The 17,036-nt window shown below is 42.8% G+C and overlaps 1 protein-coding gene across 1 annotated transcript in view; it reads right to left on the reverse strand.

The window, feature by feature from the left end:
* The window catches only part of slc25a13 (solute carrier family 25 member 13), a 37,135-nt gene extending 28,405 nt beyond the window's left edge, over positions 1-8,730 (reverse strand). The window contains exons 1-4 of the mRNA XM_083680461.1: positions 8,684-8,730; positions 7,224-7,277; positions 6,750-6,892; positions 723-838 (exon numbers count right to left, since the gene is read on the reverse strand). Of these exons, the coding sequence (XP_083536587.1) occupies positions 723-838; positions 6,750-6,892; positions 7,224-7,277; positions 8,684-8,695 (325 nt within the window). The 5' untranslated portion in view covers positions 8,696-8,730. The remainder of the gene's footprint in view (positions 1-722; positions 839-6,749; positions 6,893-7,223; positions 7,278-8,683) is intronic.
* Positions 8,731-17,036: the final 8,306 nt, after the last annotated feature.

Here is a 17,036-nt window from a genome sequence, read left to right on the forward strand (position 1 = left end):
TCTTACTCCCTGCTGACTGCAACAATTATAATGAAATTAGCTTTCTTTCTATTTTGCACCCAAGATGTGTGCGCTGCATTTCAAATCAGGCTAATGTGCTACCACGGCACACCTACAGTAGGGCAGAAATTAGGGTTGTTTAAATGAATTAGGGAAATGTAAAATAAGCAGCAGGTACAAATGTCTCCTATTCTCACCTCTGTGCTCTGAAGCATCAGAGTAATGGTGCCAATCACAAACACCCAACTCCACCCCTCTGTCCCTCTAACAGACATGTCTTCCCTACCAATGCCTCCAAAAGTCTGTCTTTCTGTCGACCTGTCATCTACAGAGGGTTGCTTACATTGTCACTGTCACAGGGCTCATGTTAGTTTCATAGGTACTGATGGAGACATGCAAATATGTCTTCAAGAGAGTACACTGGCCCTAACATCTCATATGTACTCCCACACCGCCTCTGTAAATAAATCAAACTTAAAAAGTTGGCAATGAAATGATTCATTTAACTTTTAGTGAATGAAATGACCTAATACTGTATCATTAAATAATTAATTTAATTTGTCCTTCAGTGCAACATCACAGCCAAGCTTCATAAAACCCTGGAATTGTTGTTTAACAGTCTCCTGCCTATTCCAAGTCTCTTGTATGCTGTAAATTACACCGTACCTGGAGGCTGGGTGTAAACCTGTCAATCAAAGGGAGAGACAGGCTACAGTACTTACCAAAGGTGGCCTCTCCCCTGCCTGTTTTGTCAAACAGTAGGAAGGCGACCATGAAGAGGGCATCAGGGGCACACAGGACGGACTCAAACGCCACGAACTCCTGGAACGAGATCAACCTGATATAGAGAGGAGCGGAGAGAGAGAGAGAGAGAGGGAGGGAGAGGGGGGGGGAGGGATAAAGAGAGAAAGAGTGAGAGAGACAGACACAAAAAGTTAAGTGAGGGGTCCTCTCCAAAACCCCATATTGATATACTGTATGTCCCATCCTAAGTGCGATACAAGAGGGAGTATCAGTATCATCATCATTCACTGGGAAAAAAACTCACAATTGGGTCATACTTGACACGTTCTACAGCACTCATGGTGCAATCATTTAGAAGAGAAATATATTATATTGAGTCAAGTTTCAATTTACAGCACTGGGCTTATCCAAAAAATGTTCGTAATTAGAAGACGGTTGAGTAGCTCAAAATCCAATGGTAGCCGTTGTCCACCCCGGACACTGGCCACTGCAGGCACAGAGTTCCGTCAGTGATAGGCTTCATATTTTGAAATACACATTTGTGAAAGTAGCTGGACAACGAAGTGCAAGTATGTGGGGAAGATATTTTAAATAGTTTCAAAAATGTTTTTTTTATTCATGCATATCAGCAATTATTCACGAGGGCAGAGGATCTCGGCAGGACGTGCCTGTGCGTCGATTGGCGGCTAACATGCTCTGCTCTGTTGCGGCAAAAAAGTCAATCAAGGACAATGAGCAGATATTAGTAAAAAATTGTTTCCCAGTATTGACAATCTGGCCCAGTCCATTTCTCCACAGAATGCAGACGTACATGGGTGCAGCGTGAACCCTATGGTTCCTCCCATCTCTGTGGCTTGACAAAGTGACGAAGAAAGCTGAGCACTCAGCTGCCCATCAATCTATCAAGTAGGCTGCTTCCTGGTTGCCTGCATGTCATAGACCCAATGAGTTTAATGCAAGAGAAAATTCAACAATTATAATAACATATATAATAACATATATTCTATTTCATGTCAGTGTAGGGTGACAGTCAAAGTTGGCTGCTTACATTAAGGGGCAATTTTTCACATGTAAAAATGATTAAATATGAAGTTTTACATTTCCCCCTGCCATTATAAACAGGTGTACAACCACTAAGGGAGTTCTGAGCCAGCTTCTTAAATCCTTTCCTTTCAACTACATATTATGGCATAAAAATACAATTTATGCAGAAAAATTGGTTTATGAAGGTACGGTCTCTTTCTCTTTCTCTCTCTCTCTCTCTCTCTCTCTCTCTCTCTCATAAATATCAGTGTATTGCACACAACACCCACAATATTATATATGCCCACAATCACACATCATCTAACAAAAAAAATAACATCATCCGAGCCATTTGAACCTCCATAGGAGACCCTGGGGACCACGCAATCCAGTCTTAATTCAAGCTTGGTTCAAAGTTGCCTCAAGTCCATTATGAATTTCACAAATGGATACAATAATTACACTGGGGTCAGTACTAATGAGCAGTCCCATGTGCATCCATCCCTAATCTATTTCAATTTTCAGGGGACCAATGATTACGTTTTCCTGGTCACTCTAATTAATTTTGTTACTGATGAAATTCAAAAGGGATTCATTGGGAATCGTTGAGCCTTGTGGGTGTGCCTGCCTGCCTGCCTGCCTGCCTGCCTGCCTGCCTGCCTGCCTGCCTGCCTGCCTGCCTGCCTGCCTGCCTGCCTGCCTGCCTGCAGAATGTGAAATCATCCGTGTTGCAAAGTCGCTAGTAATTGTTTTATTAACTAAGCTGGCAGTTTTCTGAACTGCCCTGCTGTTAGCAAGTGGGTAGAGGGGCACACAAGTGTGCCACTGAGACCAGGCATCAGCTGTTAAAAAAAAAAGAAAAGAAAAAAGTACCCACGGCAGTGCACCTCTCACGGCTGAAACCCTATTGAACATTAGAACATTTCTGAGACTGAAATATGAATTGTATTAAAAATTACAGTTGAATTATTATTGGATGTTAACGCATGAGTAAGATACTGTACCCACCGCAGAGAGGAAAACATGAAGACGGCGTACAGTGTTTCACATGAATCATCTTACATGCATACTGTACAGACTTACAGTAGATAATGACCATTTTACTGTAACTGACACCCCTGTTGATCATCGGGATATTCAGATTACTGAGGGGAGGGAGAAGAGAGAGGGAGACACACATACACACACACACACACACATACACACACACATACAGACACACACACACACACACACACACACACACACACACACACACAGACACACAGACACACAGACACACAGACACACAGACACACACACACACACACACACACACACACACACACACATACAGACACACACACACACACACACACACACACACACACACATACAGACACACACACACACACACACACACAGACACACACACACACACACACACACACACACACACACACACAGACACACACACACACACACACACACACACACACATACACACACACACACACACACACACAGACACACACACACACACACACACACACACACACACACACAGACACACACACACACACACACACACACACACACACACACACACACACACACACACACACACAGACACACACACACACACAGACACACAGACACACAGACACACAGACACACAGACACACAGACACACACACACACACACACATACAGACACACACACACACACACACACACACACACACACACATACAGACACACACACACACACACACACACAGACACACACACACACACACACACACACACACACATACAGACACACACACACACACACACACACACACACACACACACACACACACACACACACACACTCTCTGGTGATTATGCCAAGGATGAATCTTATGACGGTTGATTAGCAGCGATATGACTACTAGAAAACAATTAACAAAAAAGGAGATGCCAATCGGTTTACAATGCAGACCGAGACCGAGGCACAATAATCAAATCAACCAACAACATCTCCCAACCATCAACTAATATGGCATGTGACCAATGTTATTTTCCTTCCCTAGGCATGTTCATGAGACTTGAGACAAACAGTTCACAAAAACAAAATGCAATTGCAAATATGAGACTACATGTCTAGGAAGTAAAATAAATATCATTAACATTTCATCACTACAATCATATATACCGTATGCGGCATCTTCTGAGTCTGTAGTTTGAAGGTAGAGAATGTCTGTCTGTGGGATGTCCGTTGACGAGAAAGAGTCTTTGTTTGAGGGTGTCTATGATATTAGCCCTTTATTGTCATCTCTGGCCATCCATCGCTGGTAAACACTACTCCTAAAAGAAAACCAGGCCTACAACACTGTTTACAACTTAAACGTTTGAGCGGCTTTTATCACTGATAGTAGAGAGGGAATAGAACACCTTCAATAAGCACCTTCATTGTCACTGACAGCCTTTCACCCACAGGTGACCGCTGGCTGGCTGGCTGCCTGGCTGCCTGGCTGCTTTGGCCTGACCAAGCGGATACACAAGACCTGGGATACTGCTATTTTCCCAGCATGCTCTCTTTATAAAGTTTTAACCCCCAAAAGACTTCGAGCTTTCCATCAAAAAAGAGAGGAAATAGAAAGAATGGGAGAGAGAGGGGGGGGGGGGGGGGGGGGGGAGAAAGAAGAACATCTCTGACACATCTTTGAGTCAGCAGGGATGTCTACATGTGCCGAATGACTGATTTACAGACATAGAGGGTGCAGTATCTGCAACCAGTCTGTCTGGGAGGATGAGTAACTGAGGATAGTGATTTTCAGAGATGGTGATGGCTGTCACGGTATCACCTGGTTTAAACAGTCACAGAGGGAGGCCGAAAAATGCATTACACTGTTTACATCACTGTTAACACCCGCCAGTAAAACAATTACTACTGACTCATCTCAGAGAAATAGGAGGCTATCTGAGTGGAACAGTGGCAGTCACATTAGCTTTAAAATATACCAGGCACACATCACCTAAAAACCCTTTGATTTAATCTAATTTGAACTAAAGTGAGTCTGCTATCAAAATACAGATTTTTAAGTGTCTTGTTTTTTTTACTTTCTTTCTTTCTTTCTTTCAGGAAGCTCACTCAACAGGTTCTTGTCAGCGCTTGAAAAACAATGCATTCCTGTTTTTGACAAACAAAAAAAGGGCAATGTTGACAAACGCATCCATTGTCTGTTCTGCTCACGAGGCATAATCATCCTTCTCATTGTCTAGTCAAATCATACATCTTCTTTAGGGTTCACAGGTAAATAGGAAATCACTCACAGAACCAAAAGAGTACATCATGAGCAGCCAATAATCTCAACTATAAACAAATGGATGCAGTCAAACAAAGGTCTCTGATTTCTGGAGGTGGTGATCAAACCAGACATTTTTGTTCCCCTCAGTCACTTAAACCACCCCCCCCCCCCAGCCCCAACCCCCCTCTCCCACCAAACCAAATGAGGTTTAGATACAGAACCCAAGCCAGGGTTCCTAATAGATTTAGCCCTTAATAGTAGCAATGCCGCGGCCGCCATTTATCCACCTCCAAAGCCACACAATGCAGTGGGAGTGCTTCTGAATGGCACAGGCAATTACAGTGCATGTGTGCCTCTCTCCACCCCACCCCCCTCTCTCCACCCCACCCCCCTCTCTCCACCCCACCCCCCTCCCCCCGTTTAAAGCGGCGTGCAACATGACCGCATGCACTCTCTGCTCTTTGCTGGAGCCCAGGTGGTTGCCGTGGCAACGTGTTTTTCTTTTTGACTTACCCTAACATTTCATTGCCCATCATTATGTATCATTAAAAACATACATATTAATGTAAAATATAGGGGTGGGTAGATGAATTAGGGGGGGGGAAACTGAAAGAAGGGAAAACACCTGAAAAGGGGCTTTGAGGATTTGAAGCTGTGGGATTATCTTTTTTTTAATATATATATATACTCTGTATATATATATAATTGAAATAAATAAGCTCAATATGTGTTTTACAGAAAAAAGGGGGATTTTTGATTATTCAGGCCAAGAAAGAGGGTACACAGGATCAGAACTATCTAGATAGACTGGACACGTGCTCAGGCCTACAGCTTTGTTAGTAATTTATGAGGAATAAAGAACTTCAACATGTGAAATCAATGATGCTTTAAACAATCAATTGCTACCACACTAATTACCAACAGGGAAAATCTTTCATGGCCTAAAGCTGAAGTAGGCAAGTCTGGAGAAAACAGGTTTCTCTAGCAGTAGGGCTAAACTGGAGAGCTGGCGATTTTCAACGTGACTGGCGCTATCTAGGCAAAAAAAAAAACTGTCTTTGTTCAGTCACTTTACAAACTTCATTATCCAAAACAAAGTTAATGAAAAAGCATCAGACATTTTACCAACAAACAGGCAAAAGGGAAAAGATTGCTTCTCCCACCTGCTTTGTTTGTTTGTTTGTGTGTGTGTGTGTGTGTGTGTGTGTGTGTGTGTGTGTGTGTGTGTGTGTGTGTGTGTGTGTGTGTGTGTGTGACATAGGTGTGTCGGCGAGTGGCCCAGCCCCCTCCCATCATGCTCAGTAGCTGAGGGAAGGAAAAAAACACTCTCTTTCTACGCCTCCTCGCAGAGAGCTGGCCTGATTGGCTGGAACGGTCAGGAGTGCAGACACATTGCAGAGTGAGGGGCAGTCATACAAGCTGGATCTCCTCTTAGATCCTCTTTCTCTCCACAATGAGTGATCCCACACCAATAAGAAATCAGGGCACCTACATAAGGGCGTGAAAATAACTTGGCCAACCCAATAAGCATTAGTAACATCAACATTAATCAAGCTCACTGTTTGCTCACCTGTTCTGGATAACAGTTACCATCGGGGGCACAGACAAAAAGGATGAGCTCACCCTCTCCAAACTGAACACAGTAACACCAATCTGACCATAGATCAGTATGTAGGCTAGGAGCAACTTTGTTCCACCTCTACCCACCCATCTTTTGTCTGGTCCACCACCCCAGCCAGCAGTCCTGTGGCCTCGTCAGACAGCCTGATGTCTGTGTGTGCGTGGAGGAACCGGGCCACAAAGTCCTCAGGAGACATGAAGTGCTCATCGTGCTTCTGGACACTGGCATACTGCAACAGCAAACCCAAACATAGTCATCACTGAGTGTTAAAAGACAATCTCGGCATATTGTTTGAGGAAGACACTGTTTTCAGGCCTTGAAAATAAGCCTTGAATCATCTTGTTAATGAGGAAATGAGTGTAGCTTACTTCTTCTACTTTACTTATTAATTGAACCAGATTCATCACATCACAAAATCTGCTTTATTCTGCTTTATTCAGCAAAGTGTTGACTAATGAAATGGAAGAAATAGTAATGCACAAACCAGGCAATAGAGAAAAAAGATTTGTGTAGGCTACTACGGAAATGTTGGTGTGGGCAACATTTTTTACACAACTCACCTTTAAGAAAATAGCTTTCAGCTCAGTAGGGTCAGCCCTCCTTGGCGAAACTATCTGGAGAAGGAAATAATGTTAAAGACTTGTTATCACAATATAATCAATAACCTAACTCCCATCAGAATATGGTGCTCATTGATATGGTGCTTAAAAATACCACTCATAGGGGCGCTGAGTGGCGTAACCACACTAATGCGCTCACCACGTAACCGCAAGGTTCCTGGTTCGATTCCGACCCTCGACCTATCTTGCATGTCATCCCTCCTCTCTCTCCCATCCTTCCTGTCAATCTCTACTGTCTCTATCCCAATAAAGCAGAAATGCCCTAAAAACATATTTTAAATAAATAAATAAATACCACTGATAATCCAATCTTATCCATAATTGTATCAATATGATCCATAATCATACATCTATGGGAAAATGAAACATCAAACCGTTTTCACCCCTTTTGCAATACTACTGATGACTTACTATGATCTGACCATGACATCAATCAATGTGCTTTTGACAGTAGCTGTACGAGGCCTAATAATGTATGAGTGCTTTATTTCATTACACTGAACTGTCAGTAACAACAGAGGATTAACACTTGTTCACTGGGGGCAAAAACACTTGCTGCATTCAAAACATGAGTCACACTTTACATTAAGTTGCCCCTATGCACCTGTGTAGTAGTAGGCTAACTCTGTAGGCCTAATTTCCACTAGTAACAACATTGTATTCGTATGCTGTAACATAGCACATTCATAATTTATTTGTAATTACATATGGAGTTACCTAATTGGATTACCTAATGGCTAGGCCTATGAAACAACATGTACATGTATTATACTGTACATGTATTCTAATTGTACACAGGTATAGGGGCAACTGAATGTAACCTAGAGTCTATGCAACTATGCTCAGACAGAGTTCACGTGAAATTGCAGCATAATACAGGGTTCTCCACATTCGCGCGCAGACTTAACTGTATGTGAGGGAGATGTACTGTACTGTAGCATGATGCTAATCAAGGTTACCAAAGCCTGTAGCCGGCTCCCCAGGCAAATACATGCTAATCAGCAGGCTGCAAGGGATGTGGGAAGAGTGACAGACAGAAAACCTGTTTCAATGACAGGTTGATCTGATGTCTGGTTGCTGCATGTTGCATCACAGGGATACGATACGTCTCTTTGCCACTTTGACTTCTGCAAGTAGCCCCGTCCACCAAGCTACTGTAAAGCCCTAATGTCATTGCCATGGTGGTCAAAGTTAACCTCCAACATCCTCTTAGCAGGCTAACTAAAAGCTAGCTAGCCATAGCCAGCTACTTGAATGGATGAGGGATGAGTGTATGAGTGTATCTCTATGACAATGTTGTCTGCGCGTCCAGAGATGTGATTTTCTGTTTTCCAGACAGACATGTACGGATGTGTGTCCTCGCATTAAAAATGTGAATTCTTCTGAAAAAGTAAGCTTACCTTTGCAGCCATGCTTAGCAAGCTTACTGTCAACCAAGCCTGATCACTTCCTTGTGTGTGACGACGTTCCCATGGAGATCACGCGCAGTGCAGTGAGAGGAGATAAAAGAGGCTCAAGTGTCCACGTGGTGTGGAGCGGTCAATCGGTCAGCGGCGTGCATGTGATGGTTATCATGTAACATTCCTGTTAGACAAATCCATGTACTTGCATCGTGTGTGTGTGTGTGTGTGTGTGTGTGTGCGTGTGTGTGTGTGTGTGTGCGTGTGTGTGTGTGTGTGTGTGTGTGCGTGCGTGCGTGCGTGCGTGGGCGCTCGTGGGTGGTGTAATGATACCACATGTAATCTAATTTTATTAGGCTTATCAGTACTCTCTCCATATCAGTGCATGTCCAATATAATTACAGACAAGTACTGGAAAAACATAAAATCTGCATACTGTACATAGGATACATAGGATCTACTACATCCACATCTTGAATGTAATAATGGGCCTCTGGATTTCTCCAGTGAGCAGCTACCTGTAGATCTTCTTCAATTATTTTCAACATCAGTCATATACTGTACTGTGTCTCTAGAGATCTAAGGCACAAAAAGGATTTATGAAAGAGCACTCAAGGTTCCTCACACCTCCAGTTCCCGATCGTAAATGGTTCCTCTCCTTTGTTTCCAACCATTCTAGCGTGTCTATGCTTTCTGCCAGGGGGAAAAAAAGAAAGAATTTCATGACTACAAAAGCAAAGGTTAACATTACTCACAGCATAAAAACAATTTAAAAGGGAGCAAAAGGGCTCTAATGACAGGTGGTCTTCAAAGAAAATGCATTTTGCGCTCAAAATAATTCATAGCTTTTTGCCGGTGGCTTCTCAGTTTCCCGGTGCCTCAGCATGAACCACTGTATTTTTCCCAGCAGGCCTTCTTCTCCTTACAAAATGGCCTTCACCAGGGCATATCCTACATCCTACCAAATATTGATGGCACAGAGTCTATCGTTTATTGAAAACATGGCTGTAAGTAATGTTTTATGAGCTGATGCAATCTTTCTAACCGATATTTCATTTGTCATATGACAACATTTGAGAACATTAATGATTTGGTCCTTTGACATGTTATCCATCACTGTCTATACTCTATTATTTGTGGCATTTACAGCAGGTAGCCAAAGGAGAGGATTGTTTATTCATGAGCTGCCGCATTTGGGGGCCATCACACTTTGCTGCTATGCATATCCACTTTGTGTTCCTTTTAAAACATCTTATTCATCAACTAATTGTAATGAATTGAAATGAGGAGCTCTTTTCGTAGCCAAATCTAAGAAAATAACCCTGTTGACCTATTTTCATGGTTAACAGTATGCTCCTGATCCGATACCATTTTAGGAGCAGAATTGCTTGACAAATCACAATTGAAACAGCCCACCGCTCATGCAGTACACCTCCCTGAGTGATTGAGTAATAGGGCTAAACCCTGGAACCTCTGAACCCCTCTGGCCTCGGGTCGCCTCTCCGTCCCTAAGGACCCATACGTCCTGACGGAGTGAGCGATGACTGACGGAACGACCATCTTAAAATAAAAGACCCTATTTTTAACCATCTAAACAACAGTGTTTCAGAAATAGACCAATGTTATAAACAAATGATTAGAGCACTTTGGGGCTCCGTTTTGACCAGAGAGTCTCTATTAACGGCCAATAACTGGGGACCCGGGGGGTCAGAGAGGTTAAAGACTTTCTATTAAAAGTAACAGAGACGAGAGGATGTGTTCTCGAAAAGTTGTGTCTTCGTTTGAAATGCTGACAGGCTAATAGTCCCCTCTCAAATAGCCGACCGCTGTAAATGGCCAGTTTGGTCTTACCTTTATTGCTGTCAGCTGTCAGTCACTCTTACTACTTTATTTTTTAAAGTGGACCGAGGTTTTATTCTCTTTTTTTTTTCGTGACTTTTTTGTTGTTGTAGAATGTGACTTCGGGAGGACTTCAGGAGGAATTGTCCAGTGAAATCCAACGGAATGCATGATATGAAAATGAGATTCAGATGGGTATGGGTAGGTAAGGGAAAGGCTCATCATTATCAGTGGCTTTGCCATGTTGTATTAGCAAGGTTATACAACTGTTCTCTTTATGCTCGACCTCTTGAAAATAATCTACAGGAAATGTTCATACTGGCAATAATAATTATGTGAATAACTTACAGTATATTTTCAAGAAATAGATTTGAGTAAAAAACCAGAGCTTATAATGTATACATGAATCCTTACAGTAATGGAGAATATTCATGAACAGATTACATTCTAAGGCAGGTCTACACATAGTTTTGAAGGCAAAGCCAAATTGTATCCAGTTGTGTTAGGTATGTGACTTGCAAAGCAAATGTCAAGTGGCTGCAAACAGCTAGGCTCTCATTGTGCAACAACAAACCATGCAAGCCAACAGCTTGCCAAAAAGGGCTTTATATAACTAAGGAGTAACACCAAACCACATTGCAGACAGGCTGTCCAGATAGTGTTGGGGGGACTGGGACAAATCTGTTTTGCATTAAAAACAAGAATATCGGGAAAATAGCCATTACAAACCATTTGCACTTTTGAAACGTACACAATATGTTGTATACATATGTTCTTACATATGTTCTTACACATGTTCTTACACACATATATATATATATATATATATATATATTATATATCAATTACTTTTATATGTTTATACTCTTTCTGCCTCCTGTCCAACAGCATATCTCTTCATATGTCTCTATATCTCTATATATCTCTATATCTCTATATCTCTATATCTCTAAACAAAGGGGCTGTCAAACACAATATAGAGGCCGATCATATTTAACGTCTGCTGCACGAAAGTGGCACCGGTGTAAACACCATATTTGTAATAAGTCATGACAAGCTCTCTTTGTTTACGCTGAAATAACTCTATGTTTGAATAACATCCCAACAACTTAGTTGAGCAGTCAAACTCACTCTGGTTCCATTCAAACTTGCAAAGTGTTAAATAGCTCTGACGTTAGTCATCGAGTGGTTCAGGAACATTTCCACAGTAGTCTGGCTCATAGGAGTTATCTGCAAAGTCCTGACCTCAAAATGAATTACCTGGGCCCTTGCAGGTGACGATGTGACTTGACCATCGTTGTTTTTATTTTCACATTATGATATTTCTTATTATTTTGTCTCCATTTTCCTCATCACTCCATCTCACTTTCACATCTCTCACACACACACACACACACACACACACACACACACACACACACACACACACACACACACACATACACACACATACACACACACACACACACACACACACTCACACAGACACACAGAAACACACACACACACACACACACACTTCCCCTCCTCCACCCCCACCCCCACCCCCATCCACTCACTCCCTCTCCTCAAAACCTCAATGAGGCTGGCGGCTTCTGGATGAATCTGTTTAACATCTCTCAGTTCAAATGAGGAGCTACAGTAAACATGTTCAGGGGCATCTGGGATGGGCTGAAATTGGCCCTCTGGAGGGATGGGCGGATGCTCCGGGGCGGGTTGAGAAGGTCCAGGCGGGCAGCAGGCTTGAGCCCCTCCAAAAAAACAAGGGCTCACACTCAAGCCTGCAACCCGAGAGGGCGAAGGGTCCCCTCCTAGGCCAGGATAAATGAACCCAGATGCTGCCCACAAACACAGGGTCCAGGCATTCTGGTCAGAGAGACGGGGGGGAGAGTGGCAGAGGGGAAAGAGAGAGGAGGAGAGAGAAGGAAAGGGGGGGGGGTGTCTGTGTGTGTCTGTGTGTCTGTGTGTGTGTGTGAGGTGTGTGTGTGTGTGTGTGTGTGTGTGTGTGTGTGTGTGTGTGTGTGTGTGTGTGTGTGTGTGTGTGTGTGTGTGTGTAAGTGTGCGCCCGGGCAGGTGGGCGGGCGGGCGGGCGTGCGTGGATGGGTTGGTGGGTGGGTGGGTGGGTGTGTGTGTGTGTGTGTGTGTGTGTATGTGTGTGTGTGTGTGTGTCTGTTTCAAGGGGCTTAGTTTAGAATTTAAGGATTACTGCAAGGAAATGAGATATTGATGCACAAACAATTTGATATGCAATCATCATTGTTTTAAAATATTTCCATTTCCATCAGAGGTGATCTAAAAAGATGTCATATCCTACTCAGCTACATAATCCTACAGATTACAGATCCTAGCTTCCTATTTGTTATTTGTACCTTATCCTTATACTAAGACAGAACTGCAAGACAGAACTCTTCTTCAAAAAACACAAATCCAGAAAGAGGGGAATACCCATACATTATCTCCCTCTTTCAGCCAGGGATTCAAAGCTCCTTTTTCCCAGCAGACTGTGGCGGTGTTTCGGAGTAGACCCCTGGAGTAACCTGTGTCACTCCAAATTGGCCAAGCTTGCGTGATGCCAGCCAGACACCCCATCCTGAAACACACACCAGGTCTTTGTTTGCTTGGGTTTGCGTTTACATTTTTTTCACTGAAATCCCCCCCCCCCCCCACCACCCCCCCCCCCCCACCCCCCCTCAACCCCCCCTCAATCCCAGACAGGCACAGCACTAAGGAATAAACGACAAATTTCCTATTTAATTTCAGTAAACCTTGCCTGCTTTAGCTCATTCCTAAACCACTTTGCCACTCGGAAGACAAATAGTTAAATTAAGGGCGACTAAACTTCCCTCAGTGAAATGAAAAAGCTTGTCAATTCAGGGTTTGTCCATCATCATCAAAAAAAAAATGCTTGAACATTTTCAAAAACCCTCTCTTCAGATCGATGTAGTAATGAGTAAGCCCACAGTTGAGAGTGCACAGAGAATGCCGGGGCAATAATATTCATCAATCTACTGAATTATAAATTACATGGTATGTGATTATGATCAGTTTAAGACTCAAAGTGAGCAAGCACAGTGCAGCTCTCCTGAACATCATCACTGCCGTCCTTACAAATCTCGTGGAAGCCTGGGTGTCCGAGGCTATCATGGCCATTACTAAGACATCAGTGCTGAGGTGATGTCATTTGTCTGATAGACCTGACTTGGCACGAAGCACCTGTGTGTGTGTGTGTGTGTGTGTGTGTGTGTGTGTGTGTGTGTGTGTGTGTGTGTGTGTGTGTGTGTGTGTGTGTGTGTGTGCGTGTGTGCGTGTGTGTGGTGTAACAATACCACATGCATTCTAATTTTATTAGGCTTATCAGTACTCTCTCCATATCAGTGCATGTGCAATACAACTACAGACAAGTAATTGGAATATATGGAAAAATATTAAATGAACATAAGATCTACTACATCCACATCTTGAATGCAATAATGGACCTCTGGATTTCTCGTGCGTGTGTGCATGCATGCGTCCGGGTGGGTGAGGGACCGCATGCCTGTGTAGTCTGCTGGATGTCTGTCCTGCCTCAGGGGGAGAGAGAGCGTTGTTGTTGTCTTGCGAGCAGACAGCCGCTCACACATGATTAATTGTTTCCTTGTTGGAACCAAGTACCATTGACTGTGGCGGCTCCAGGCCTCCCAGGCTCTCAAACCCAATACCGCTCCTCATTATGTGCCTGTGTTTGTCTGTTGTTGTCCTGTTTTATGTGTTTTTCTGTCAGTGTGCTCCCCCTCAGTACATATGCAACTGTTTTGAGACTGACCATAGGGAATTGGTCAAGTCTGCAACCAGTATGTGCTGACAAAGATCTATATGATTCTTGGAAAGGGTGTCAACCTTTTTTGCTATTTGAAATAGTTTTTTACACTGGTAGCTTTATAACGGTATATCTTGTCATAAGCAGTTTGAACGTGTTGTGTTCAATTTCATGTATTTGGATGTTATCATTTGTTAGTTCATGTGTAATCAATAGTAATTCACAGGGCCAGGGTATTAGTGTTACGATACTCATGGCACTGGACTGCACACTATATTTCCTTAATATGATATTGCTGTCACAATGGTAAAAATGTAATACCACACTTCTTGAAGGCCACTGATGATCTAGTTCACATTTACAGTGTATGTGGGAGCGCATGAGTGAGCCAAATGATTGATTAATTCCAATTATCGGTATGATAATTGTAATTAATCAATCACTGGGCTCACTCATGCGCTGATAACCAGTGATGATAACGTCAGGAGTGCCTAATTGCTCTTCTAAAGCCTCTCTGTGTCTAAATTGTTCTGTTCATTTTTCTTCCTTCACTGTCCAATGCTATTAAGTGCAGTAGAATGGCTTGATATGGTGCACATGCTTACAAATATGATGGAAAAAGAGGGATGAAAATAGAAAACAAACCCTAATTGCTGGGTATCGGTGTACATGTGGATGGCGGATGGAGTCTCAGTAGGGTGATTATTGAGGACGTCACATAGAAACACTGGCATCTTCAGAAAGCCATTCAGACCCACAGTATTGCACATTGTGGGTTTAACGATAGCATGAAAATAATTCTCACCAAAACACTGTTTATTAGCTCACTTAGCTTCACATAATGCCCCCTTTGTAAATAAAGACATGTTGTACAGTACATGTTGTTTTGTAACCTAAACTGATCCTCTAAAATTAAAGTTACATACATCATTCACGTTAGATTGTCACTGCAGCAATCCGGTATACTCATACTGTATAACATATTTGTAAAATATTTCACACACGTAAATGTCAGTTTGTGTTATGCAGAATTAAGGAGCAAGCAAAGGGACATATGGCCCACATCAGATTCTAAATCAATGCTTGGTCTTGTGATAATTACAGGCTGACATGTGACAGTCTTTTACCATAAGAACATGGTAAGAATATAGTAATATAAGAATAAAGGTATTCAGATTTTATTGCTCTTTTATTGTTTAATCTTTTAGGAAGCTCTCAAGACTACGTTCAGTTGTTCCATCAGCAACACCATGCTTATACTGTATTTCACTGTTTCAATCATGTTTTATGCTGGATTAAGCATTTCCATTTTGCATTCACTTTTGGGTGAAAGTACCCTTTTCAATGTCTTTGTGAGATTATGCATTACCCTGTACATATACCCTTCAAATTCCTTCAAGACCAAAGAGAAGAGGAATGTCATAAACTGCACTGCTGCAGCAGGCAACTCTATAATCCAGACTGACATTAAACCAAAGTCTGTGTTTTCATAGTGACTCAACCACCACTGGTGGTGTTAAAAAGAAACATACCCTTCGCTTTCTCTCTGTGTGAGAACACGTCAAATCTGTTTAAGGGCAGGCCGTTCCTAAATGACACTGAGGCAGCAGTGTGATCCTACTGTCTGAACTGTCCAATGTCATGTTTGCGTGCTATGATGAGTCTATCCCTTTTTAACTGAGCTTTGATGTGTGTGATGGAGAAACAGATGGGGTGAACTGCATGTAGAACACATGAAGCTAAACATACAGTATCTTCATACATGCATGTCTTTCAGATCAGTGTGTCACAGATTAAGCCTAACCCTCACTCTTTAGTCCAGGACTAGGCTGAATCTGGGTCTTGGAAACTCGGTCAGTCCCTATTGCAGTGATGGGGGCAGAGGAAAGACATACAAAAACAGGGTCCTCTAAGACACTGATGTCTGTCTGATGGGGTCCTCGGCGGGGCACCCAGTCTTTTGATAGGGCACTCACCAGTGTCCTCAGAGGTTATTTCAGTCCCACAATAAACAGGCGAGCCATTGTCACACGGGGGAGCCCTCCTCATTATTATTTTCTAAAGTAATTACACCTTATTATCTGTGTTTACTTTTGCGGGGGCGAGCGTGCAGGTGTGGGATGCTTGGCCGTGGGTGGCGTTTATGGGTCTCACTGGTGAACGAGTCGCCCTCGTGAGTCTTTTTTTTTTTTTTACTCAAGGTTTTGGGGGTATTGTAGCAGTGCTCTGCCACTAATTTCAGCTCCACAAAAGAAACGTGCAATTAGGCCTATTATTGTAGCAGCTGCACACTCCCTGCCTGCACGACAGCCCCCTGTCTTGGCTCGGTGGTAGAGAGGCCTGCTGCAGTCGAGAGAGCCCTGGAACGGCCGCAGTGCCCACCAGTGTCTGTGAGGGAAGGAGGATCCATCGCCCACAGCTATTAGTTTAGAGAACAAAAGGACAACCACAGGTCTCCTTCTATATGAAATGTTACAAAACATTACCTTCATAGTCATTTATAGAGATCCCTGTATGTTCAGTAAGTGCTTATACTGTATGTGTGTATATACATGTTTTTCTTGTATATTCTTAGTAAACAAGTACGTTTATGAAGTATAATCAGGCGTGCCATTTAAAGATGTCGATGCTTTGGACAATTAATGAATTGTGAATTAATGAATTAATGAAACCATTAAGGTTAGATATTGTTTATTGATTTAACATTGGTCCAATTGG

The sequence above is a fragment of the Argentina silus genome, assembly GCF_951799395.1.
Source record: "Argentina silus genome assembly, chromosome: 11".
NCBI classification, from domain to species: domain Eukaryota; kingdom Metazoa; phylum Chordata; class Actinopteri; order Argentiniformes; family Argentinidae; genus Argentina; species Argentina silus.